The sequence below is a fragment of the Corylus avellana genome, chromosome ca4, assembly GCF_901000735.1.
Source record: "Corylus avellana chromosome ca4, CavTom2PMs-1.0".
NCBI lineage: Eukaryota > Viridiplantae > Streptophyta > Magnoliopsida > Fagales > Betulaceae > Corylus > Corylus avellana.
The window spans coordinates 8,268,800-8,280,735 of NC_081544.1; the positions used below are offsets into that span (position 1 = coordinate 8,268,800).

The following is an 11,936-nucleotide window of genomic DNA, read 5'->3' on the forward strand; positions in this document are numbered from 1 at the left end:
TGTGTTGCCAACGTTCAGTGATAGATTTGCCTTCGCCTCCGTGAATTGCTGTCTTGGTTGGCGATGACAACCGTTCGGCCCACCATTCATGTGCCGCAAGCAAATTGCCAGTTGCTCCTTACTGGCTGTCTTTGTGCGCACTTGCACCTTGTTCATGTCTGTACAACAATCACTCCTCCCCATTTATGGAAAGTAACTGAGCTCTGATACCAACTGATGCAGCTTGACTTGGTAGGTTACAGCGAAGAACAAGAATAAAACAGCGAATAGGTAATTCTAGATCTTGAGTCTATCAATAATCTGAGAATTCTTCTTGAAATGCTAGATACTCTCTAGGTTTTGAATGAAAAAGAAGAATAAACTTAACTATGAGTAATTCTCATTAATAAAAATCAATAATCAACATAAACTCCCATTTCTCTGGAGGTTATAAGCATATATTTATAGCTCAAAATCCTAAACCTAATAAAATATGACATAAATACCCCCAAAACTCAAAACCTAATAAAATAACGAAATAAAGACCCCCATAACCCTAACCCTAATAAAATAACAACATAAAGTAGGCTAAAAAATAAAACAAACTGACGGTGCCCAACCAGACGGGAGATATAGCCGTCCGGATGGCCACGACAAAAAAACATAAAGAAACATAGGCCATTTGGACGGGACTCCGAACGGGGTCTTCTGCTAGCCTTCCAGAACTGCACGTTCGGATGGCCGTCTGAACGCCCCTGCGAACGGACGCTTCTGTCCAAATTCTTGAGCAACCTGAACTGCATCATATTTTCTATGTATAGCATCTATGATGCGAATACTGTGAGCTAAGAGATTGATTGAGATCTAGAATGTGAGTGACTTGTCTCTCTTAGAGTGTAGGTTGTGCCTTTCATCCACAGATCAATGAGCAACACATGAAGCTAATTGGAGTTCTGGTGAAGGAAATCATATAGAATAAACGGTTCAGAAGTTCTGTAAGAACTACTGCAGTCGCAAACAAGTGGATCATTTGTCTAGTACATTGGATTGTCAAGTACAAAGATTTTGTATGTTTTGACATTGTGTAAATTCTTGTCTTTCTATAGTGAAGTGATTTTCTGGATTTGGCTGCTCTGAAGAGGTTTTACATTTTGAGAGTTCTCTAAATGGTTTTCATTTTGCAACCAAATATCTATGTTCTTTATGATTCATTACATGTCTGAATATTTGGTTGATGATATTGTGTTAAGCCAGATCTAATTCCGCATATTGTTTGTTAAACACCTATTCAACCTCCTATAGGTGTAGATTGGAGTCAAGTAGTTTTTTCACTTTGCTCTAAAATTAGTAAATGTGTACAACTATGTATTCACGGCTATCATCACCTAAGAAAGCCTAAAGATATTTTACATTATATTTTTTCGGAATTATAGTAATTGCTTGAATCTCTTATAAATATCTCTCATTTAGAAACATGTAAAGGCTTCATTGCTCCATTATAATGCCAACAAACAGAGACAACAAAGAGAGACACACCTTTGGTATTTGAAACGCGGCTCAAGCCTACTTTGAGAAGTTGCTCTAGTTTCTGTAGTTCCTCTATATTCAATCCTTGGAGCTCTTCTCCCTTCATCTGCCTATAATTAGGTGCAATCATTTTTGACATTAATTTTGTGAGGAATGTGCATGCCATTGCTATAACAACTTGATATATGAATGTTGTCACAATACCTTAGTTCATGAGCCTTCCCCACGATTTCATCGCTCAACAAAGTGTTGGTACTATTGGCACGCTAAAAGGACACAAAGAGTTTCCATTCATGAAGATTTTCAATACATGTTCTGTTTACAAGCACTTTCGTAACATACATATATTTTTTTTTTGTAATAAACTGATTAACATTGAAGCAAAAGAAAGTTACAGGACAAACAAAAGAAAGTTACAGGTGAAGATGGAAATCACCTGCGAATGCAGTCCGAGAAAACCCTTGCCGCGGCGCAATCTAATGGACATAATCATCAGGAGTATGAAAACTCCAATGAAGCATCTAAACAGACTTTCAAAAAAGCCATGGAGAGTTTAAAATCTAACTGGATCGGGTTTAACATACAGCAACACAAACAAGTTACAAAAAAACAACACAACAAGCTAAAAAGCAGAGTAAAATGTCTAAAAAACAGCAACGACAGAGTAGTCGGAGTGGTGGCACAGGGCCACGAGCCGGTGAGGGAACCAGAAGACCAGCGTAGGAGGTGGATGGAGGTGGAGCTGCAAGAAAAGGGCCTCATGCGTCGGCGCTTGGAGGACACGCGCCAGCGAGTAAGATCTACTTGCAGGCACATGTTGAACACGCATCGGCGCGTTGTGGACGGATGGGAGAGTTGCTGGTGGCAGAGGCTGACGGAGACGGCTAGGAACCCAAAGGAGTGGCTCGTGAGCATCCGAGACTTCCTGAAAACAAGATAGCAGATTTTGAAAAAAACATACCCAAAGATTTCAAGAAAAGAGCGATACCCAAACTTGGAGCAGCTGAGGATGGCGGTGGTCAAAGGTCTTGCAGAGGGGGATGGGTCGTTGCAATTTTTGGACAGAGATAAGGCCTCTAAGGAGGCAATAGCATCTCTAAAGAGACAGTTTTGGCCTCTGATGAGGCAAGAAGGGGAGGGGGAGTAAGGAAAATGGAAAAAGAGAGAAAAATGGGGGAGGAGGAAGACAGTCTTCCTCCTCCATGGCTGCCAAACGTGAGTTTGGGAGATTCTAGAGGAGAGAGAAGAGAGCGTTTGGCTCTCTAGGTGCTTGTACGAATTTTCGAACCCCATATTCCCACTTTTGTAATATTTAAGGATGTTGTAAATGGTACAAGTAGTTGGTTCTTAGAGTTGTTCCAGAAAATGCATCTAGCTTTTCATTTTATGGTACAAGGTTCATAACAAGTATTTATAGCGAGTAATGTTGTACATACTCCTACTTTTCTATACCCATTTCTTCACATCCATAGGTAGATTTTAAAACCATCATTGAATTAAAATTCAATAAAGATCCATCTTATATCCAATTGTGGTTTTAAAAGCCACCTATGGTGTGAAAAAATAGGTGTGGAGAAGTGGGAGTAAGAGCATGTTTGATATTGTATTTGAGAAATAGAGCTTTTAAGTCAAAAAAACGTTTTTTTTGGCAAAAGCTTCATTTTAAACTTTTGCCAAAAATGTGTTTTGGCATTTTTTTGGCATTTTGGACCCTTAAAAGCGATTTCAATTTTGGAAAAATTACACTTTAGCCCCCGAAAGTTTGGGGCGATTTTCAATTCAACCACCAATGTTTCAATTTTTGCAATGCATCACCCCAAACTTGCAATTTTTTTTCAATTCGACCAATGTCATCCCAAAATTCCCATATTGCCCCAAATTTTTATTTATTTTTATTTTATTTTATTTTATCAAAAAAAAAAAATTCGGGGGTGCAAAAATGGCCAGATGGCCAAAGGGGTGGCTACGGACACCCCAAATATATATATATATATATATATATAATAAAAAAATAAATTGGTGGCAATATGAGAATTTTGGGATGACATTAGTCGAATTGAAAAAAAATTGCGACTTTGGAAGGGTGCATTGCAAAAATTAAAATATTGGAGGTCGAATTGAAAATCGCCCCAAACTTTGGGGGGATAAAGTGTACTTTTCCCTTCAATTTTTTTTACCAAATGGAAACTTTTCTCTTCAAACGGATTTTTTTCAGTGTTAAATGCACTTTTAGACCCCTCAAACGTACACTCAACACAGGCTCTAAGTGTAGCATTACTCATTTATAGCAGACAAACTCCTAAAAAACTGAAATAAGTCGGTTTAACAAAAACTTAAGTAGCTCATTCATACGAGATCACTTCTTCGAATGAGACTGCAATAAACTCCAAAAAAAAAAAAAAAAAAAAATCATCCCTCATTCATATGAGACATCGAACGAGATAGCAAACAAGCAATTCTGAACTCCACTGGATCATGCAAGATGGTTGTTAATAATTCTAAACATCCTGTAGGTAAAGGTTGGGTGGGGCTGCCTTGAGTTTTCCCCCTTGCCTTTTATTCTTTTAACTTCTTTCCTTCTTCTTTTTCTTATTAATTCAATCTTTACTCATCCGAGAAAAGAAACATGCAGAGTTTGAAATCTTTGCGTCTTAAAAATATTTGTTCATTTATCTTGAGAGACATGATGAAATGCTAACATCAAAAGGGACATATATCTACCCGCATATATATATATATATATATATATATATATAACCTGCAGCTCCATAGATGGTTTGTCCATTTTGCTGAGATTCTTTGAATGCAAATTATGTCTTTCAATCACCTGCTGCATACTTCAAACAACAAACGAATAGCTATTCAGTTCCTTCCTCCTCTGTTTTCCTTAGCATAAAATGAAAGTGGAGATGAAAATTACCAACTTCTAAAATAGACTTTGACAGTAGATTTGGTGCTAATGAAATGAAATGTATCTTACAAGCTATAGAACATACAGCCTTGACACTTTACTAACGTGTCAAGCCTTGACACGTTACTAACGGTCCGTTACAAATAAATAAAATTCTTGTAGTGCCACTATACTACATGCATGGTTCAATATGATAATAAGCATGATTTAAGGACCCTCATCTTTTTATATTCGTTATTACCCATCACTTCATTAATCTGAGATGATCACTCATAATAGTCTTAAGGGCAATCATAAGGACAATAAAAGTAAAGAGCGTCACTCCTAATGAGGACAATAAAAGCAAAGATAATCACTCATAATAGTGAGGACAATAAAAATAAATACAATCACTTATGAAAGTCATATATAAGATCAATCCTAAGTATAATAAAAGTAAAAGTAATTTATATCACGTTTTACTTATTTTTATCTCATAAGCATGCATATTGGGCCTTTAACGACATAATTTGAAAAAACAGACCCATACAGAATTAAATAGCACAATGAGAAAAACTCATTGAGCTAATTTGTAAAAATTGCATTCCCGGGGCTCTAAACACTATTCACACTACTACCCTTTTTCTCTCTCTCACTAGCTCAGCTCCTTTCTCTCAGACTGAAGGGGGTGGGGTGGTTTTTATAGGCAATTAGTAATTAAACTTAACCAATAAGTGGTAAGATGATGACTCATGAAGGTGACTCACTCAAATTTACGCGTATCCATTTTAACCTACGTACGGAAGTCACTTAATTTTGTCTTGTAGCTAAAATATCTTCCATATTTAAAGCTTCTTGACTTGACTTGGCCAAAAGCTATTCATGGAGTGATTATCCCATTCAATCAATCGATCGAGTAGGATTTTCCTAGATAAATGTGGTAGAAAGAACTCATTTGTCGTACATTGTACTTATGTTATTGGTGTTCTATCTTTTGAATCAACATTATTATGTCCATGCATTGAAAAAAATTATTCCCGTGTTAGTTACTACATATCAACGACCACTAATTTTTAATTTTTTGTTTTTATGAAATTAGTGACGACAAGAAATTATAGTCATTGATAAGTAAACAATGACGACGATATTTGAATCGTTGCTAAAAATATAGTTGTTAAAAACCAAATTTCTTGTAGTAAACCTAACCGATTAGTAGGATATGAACAAGACAATACAATTTGTCTTCTAAAGCATAATAATCCCGAAGTATGTTTCTAAATTAGTTCATCATATATATCATTCATGTGCTTTAATTGCACTTCTATATCAACTGTTTTAATCCCAAAATATGTTCCATTTTCACAGTTACTTGTACACGTCAATCCAAACAAGTGGCAATTATTCCAACCATTATTTTACGAGTGATTACAATGAAATATATATACTAGAATATGCCTAGTTGATTCTTTAATTAACTATATAAACAAATAATTAGTGAGCGGTGTAGATGTTCAACAAGAAAAAGAACATTTCTATATAGAAATGTTCTTTTTCTTTTTTCCCCCTCCAAGGATAGATGTAGATCCATTTTTCTCATAACTAATAAATACGTTTTATTTCAAATTGGGTTGGTTTTTCAATTTAATAAGTTAAATTATCACATCTTTAATTAGAAGATGTGATTTTCATATACATTTTTAATTTTTACATAAATTTTTAATAGGGCGCGTGTGTGTGAACTAATTGCATCTCTAACATGCAACTTGTGTAAAAGTCACAATTCTCTTAAATTTAGCTAATTAATATGGGCCAAAAAATCTCTCCTTTCCATCATTCAAATCCAACATCTAGTTCATCCGTACGTACGTATGCTATATTTTATGAAGTGCAGAAACACAAATATCTAATTCAGAGGAGTGAATAAGAAAGTAGCTAGGTAGAAATATCACAAGACACTGCAAGTGGTGGCTTATATATATATATATATATATAGCAAGGTGATATTAACATCTCAGGGGTGAAAGTAGATAATTGTGGTTTGCAGAAAACATAAGAGTCGGTAGTAGTTTTTTTCAGTGATCAGTCTTGTTGTTTAATTTGGATCTTTTATTTTGAGCAGTTGGCTCTCACATATTCTCTCTCTTTCTCTCAAGAATGCATGAATAAAACGATCAAAATGTATACAATAAGTAGAAAGATGTTTGAGAGAGAGAGAGAGAGAAACCTTGAGCTGGCGTAGTCAAAGAGCTTTCCAGTAGAAGAGAAGACAATGAGAGCAATTTCAGCATCGCAGAGAGTTGAGAGCTCCATAGCCTTCTTAAACAGTCCCCTCCTCTTACAGAAAGTCACCTGTCTTGCAGCCCTGTTGTCGATCTTTTTCATCTCGATTCTCCTCCTCTTCATTTTTGCAAAAATCTCTTTACAAAATGATATGGAGAAAGAAATAAGAGATATATAGATGTTATCCTCGTACAAAAGCTAGAGGAATAATAACCCTTCACAAAAGAGGAATCTCAGAGAGAGCAAATCAAACTCCTACACTACACATGAAAAGTATATAAAGGGAGAAGCTTTATTAAGGGTGAGTCATATAGAAAATCAAAACATTAACAAAAATAAAAATAAAAAAGAACAAGAAAACCAGTCCTTTTCACAAAGAGAAAGAGTATATAAAACTTATAGAGAGGATAATAGAAAGCTAGAAGAAAGATCTTTTAAAAAAATAAAGAATCAAAACTGCACTTGCTCTCTCCAAAAAAAGAAAAGGAGGAAAAATATGAAAACTAAGCTAAAATTTAACCTACCCTTCAGAACAATAACTGAATTTAGCAGATCTCCCACCCGTCTTCAAGCATTCTACAAATAGAAAAGGTGGAGAGAGAGAGAGAGAGAGAGAGAGAGAGTGGAATGTAGAGTTAGAATATTAAAGGAAAAAAGAAAGATGGGTTTTGCATAAACCAGGATAAACAGCTGCACCTTGACAAATTTAGCTTAGAATCTCAAACGAAACCCTAGCTTTAAGAAGCACTGTGGGAGTGAAGAAGAAGAAGAATGAACCCTACCAATCCAAGCCTACTATTGAGTTCGTAGAGGTGTTGACGTCTCACACAGAACCAAAAGTTTTAAGATGGGGGGAGAGAGAGAGAGACTGAATGAGATATAGACAGAATGAAGCATTTTTTTTCTTTTTCTTTTTTCCTGTTTTAAGGAAACAAAGAAAAGTTCCGTTTTTGGTCAAGCAAGAACTCATGGTGAGTTTTGCTTTTGTACAGATTGCCACGCTGCAGAATAACACGTTTGTACCCTCGTATCCGTCATGCCTGAGGAGTGTTTTTTGTTCTTTTTTTTTTTTTTTTTTTCCCTCCATTCCGGAGCTACTATTATATATATATGAAAGTCATATATAAATACTTTTTGAAGGTGACTCCGATCCTGAGAAGTGAGACTCTTAAGCCAACATGTTCAGCGCCTTCTCAGAGCACTCCTTGCAGCCTCACCAAAATTATTTTTTGATTATTTTGGTGAAACAATTTAATAAAAATAGCTTAAATCTCCACTTTTCAGACTCATTACGTTAACAAAAAAAAAAAATTGTGAAGTAAATAGTACTCACCAAATATAAAAAGTGATGTTTACTCATCTACTGATTAAACAACTCATTTCTCTCTCTTCTTTTTTGCTTTTAGTTTCTCTCTCTCTCTTTTCTAAGAATTAACAAATCTTTGAAAAATTATATTTAAATGAAATAATATTGGATTATTAAAATAGTGAAGCTGCTATGAATGCTCTAAAACTGTGAGTTATTAAAATAATCAAAAGTGCACTTTTGGTTATTTTGATGAGTAAAATTTGGTGAGGCTGGTAGGAATGCTCTTATGGACTATAATAGTCACTCTTTTTCTTTTTTGAGTTTCACGAGAGGAGAAATTAAGTTGCACAAAAAATCATAACTATGGTAAATAAGATGAAGGTAATTTCTTAAGCTAGGTTAATAAAAGAAAGAGTAATATTATGTCACTTTTGTGTTTCTCTTGTGTCACTCCAAGAATGATATGACTTCTAAAATTATCATTGGCCTTGTAATTGATTTTTATTGAATTTTAATCAAGTTGTGATTTTAAAAGCCACCTCATTATTAGAATAACAGATGAGGCAAACAATAGTAACTTCTAAAATTACTCTAAATGAGGCGATAACAAAAAAATTCACCGTCAAAGATGGAATACAAAGGAGAGAAAACTATTAAAAACCAAAGCTTCAATACACTCAAATCTCACTATAATACAATAAAAATTATTCTCTAAATGAGAAAACAAAAGAAAATATAAGAATATAAACTTCCCATCTGCAAGGAAAAGCATTTGTTGCTCTCTTTTTTGCTTCGCGGCCGCATCGACATATTCCTTAATTTTCTCTCTTATTTGAATCCCTTCAAAAACAAGAAGAAAACTTGGGATCTTCTATTCTTTCACATGTTGAAGATCCATCGTGAGGGGCAAACAATTAAAAGGAAATCCCGCCCAAGGTAACAAATCACCATGTTATTGACGCACACCCCTAAGGGAGGAAAGACTACCTTCTAAGTAGGGGTGAAAACCCGGTTGCGATTAGTGGTTATTAGCTAAAACCACTAACCACAACCGGGGTAGCTGGTTGGTCAAATTAAAAAATCAGAACCGGTTAATCGGTTATGTAATAACCGCCCGGTCATCGGTTGGTAGCCAGTTATCCACATTGGTGACCATGTCGATCTTTAAAAAATTGAACATTTTTTTGCCTATTTTGAGAATATAGCCTATTTTTTGGGCTTAATTTAGAAGTTTTTTTCCCTTTTTAGAAAAACAATTAGGGCCTTTTTGGCCCTTTTTCAAATTCTAAATATATCCTCACTATAAGTGACTCATTCTTTTAGAAAAAATCATTCTTAAAGAATAAGGTGCAAATATAAAGAATACTTGGAATTAGAGGTGGATCTAGGTATTAGGAGGGGCGGGAGAAGGAGGAGTAGAGGATAGGGTCAAGAAAACTAAAAAAATAACCTTAGAAAAAAAAAATTCAAAATTTTTTGAAAGGGCGGGCACCCTTGCCCGCCCCTTTTGTATTTGCCACTGCTTGGAATAAGGAACAAGATTTTATAGCTTCTCCAATTGTATCTTGGAACATCATGGCTTGAGTTGATGGTTTTCCTAAGTAATCTATCAAGCATTGGATTACAAATCTTTGTTTTCTGCATGGTCATAAAAGAATGAAAAAAGTATTGTATTGCAAGCAAAGCTATGGTAAAACTTAAAAGACTAAAAGTGTGAACCCTAGAGTAAATTTACTAACAAAAATAAATACATAAACCCTAGAGTAAAATGACGTCATTTACATTTTTAAAAAATAAATATTATATATATATGCCCGGTTACCGGCTATAACCGGATGTTCGAAAATGCAAAAACTGGTAACCGCCCCGGGGTAGCTAGTTATTGGTTATTTCCAACCGTTTTTAAAAGCGATTGACTAGTTATTGGTTACCAGTTGGTAGCTGGTTACCAATTAGTAGCTGGTTATCGGTTGGTGACCGGTTATAACTAGTCAACTTGACACCCCTACTTCAAAGGCAATCACCTAAGGAAACGTGCTCCACCAAATTTCATTGAGCCCTAAGAGGAAGATGAATACTAAAGGAAACCCTCCACGTGATCAAAGGCCCAATCAGCCACTAAGCCTTACCCATGCACTTATCCAATAAAGTCCATGTGTGTGTGTATATATATATATAAGGTTAGTATGAAGAAAAGCACAAGTATGCTCTAATCTCTCTCTCTCTCTCTCTCTCTCTCTCTCTCTCTCTTATATTCTCTTGAGTCAGCATATGTCTATCATTTCTTTAACTTAAATATCAGAGGTGGTGCCGCAGCCCCGTGTCACTTCCTCCGTCAGTGTTCTTTGCTGGGCTTTTGTTTTCTATTTTTTGTTTTGTTTTGTTTTGTTTTGTTTTGTTTTTTGGGCATCTGTCTCCTTGTTATTGTTTCCTAGTGGGGGTTTGGAAAGTGTTGAGGGATGTCTCGAGGTTCGTACCCCATTCTATGCTTCCTGGTTATAGCATCTCTGGTATATATGTTTCTCTTCAACAATGTAATGACACACTTTTATATCAAATACCCAAGTTGTTGTTGGGTATTGTGCCCCTAATCCCAGTAATTTTATATCCATGTTGACATTCAAATGTTTATAATGAATATATTTTTTATTTACTAATTAAATGATTTGAGCATATGGAGTATAAAATGCATTTTACATGCTTATTACCATAATTTATCATATTTATTACGAATATGAAATGTCCTAAGATAACATTGAATTTGACTATGTGTGTGAATAACGTGGTTATCACACAAGGTCTTTGTCCATAATCCTTGTAATCCTTAAACTTATAAAGGTCGATCGGTAAATGGAACTTAAGCATTCCATTTTAAGAAAGACCGTTACATATCGAATCTTGAGTATGTATCTTGATCAAGTGAAGCTGTGACTTTATATTGATGTGTAGGTGTTGAGACCCTAAGGCACCGAACGGACCAATGTGTTGTTTTTTCACAAAGATATTGTTTATAATGAAAGACAATAACTCCTTAAGGACTACTTAAGACTTTGATTCTAAATCTGAAGGGAATTATAGCTTGGATGTTGCATGTAGGTTACTTTGATATATCAAAGAGTGAGACCTATCATTAGTCGAAATAATCTTGATACGTTGGGTAATCATGTGTAGTATTGTGGGAAAGCATTTTCAATAGGAAATCAAAATCCTTTGTCAGAGAACAAAGAGAGAAGAAATTGCCCCTTGAGATAGATTTTATGAATATTATTCTCAAAGTTTTCAGCCGAAACATTTTGGTTGGTATACCAAAATATATACATGTGTTTTCACAAGTATGAGAATAATATAAAATCAGTGACTCAAGGATAACGAAGTAGAGAATTAAGTTGCAATATCCTTAGCCTTAATTCTGCTACAAAATATTTCATTGCAAGATCACTTAGCCTTAATTCTGCTACAAAATATTTCATTGCAAGATCATAAGTCAACGTTAAGTAAGTCAAATAGAGTAATTGTTTAATCAAAAATATTTATAGGAGTGCAGTCATAATTATTTAGCGAAATTGATTGTGATTAAAATATTTTTATATAACTAATGTCAGTAAGACATTATTATGGACATATTTAAGCCAATAGTATTTTTTCTCTTTAGGTCCCTCACCAAGCTCATATAATTTAACAATAATAAAGGTTTTCTTATTTATTTGACTATTTGTTTTATTTATTTAAAACATTAGCTAGAGAGATACAATGTAGAGATGCATGTATGGAGAATTTGGGTTAGAGATAAACCTAGAAGCTCAGTGGATAAGTAGTGGGAACACATAAGGCCAGGAAAAATTTCATGGCCCTATGCATTGGTCTCCAAGAGGATTGGGTTAGGATAAAACCCAAAGCCCAACTCTTAAGGGAGACGCATGAGGCTATGAAAAAATTCCTTGGCCCCATGTG

General features: G+C 35.0%; 1 protein-coding gene across 1 annotated transcript; it reads right to left on the reverse strand.

Moving 5' to 3' along the window:
- Positions 1-690: 690 nt before the first annotated feature.
- LOC132177994 (MADS-box protein JOINTLESS-like) lies at positions 691-6,799 on the reverse strand. The gene is made up of 5 exons (XM_059590464.1): positions 6,621-6,799; positions 4,265-4,343; positions 1,711-1,772; positions 1,516-1,616; positions 691-776 (listed from the first exon to the last, which is right to left on the reverse strand). The coding sequence occupies exons 1-5, from the start codon at positions 6,797-6,799 to the stop codon at positions 691-693; spliced, it is 507 nt and encodes a 168-aa protein (XP_059446447.1).
- Between the last annotated feature and the right edge of the window lie 5,137 nt (positions 6,800-11,936).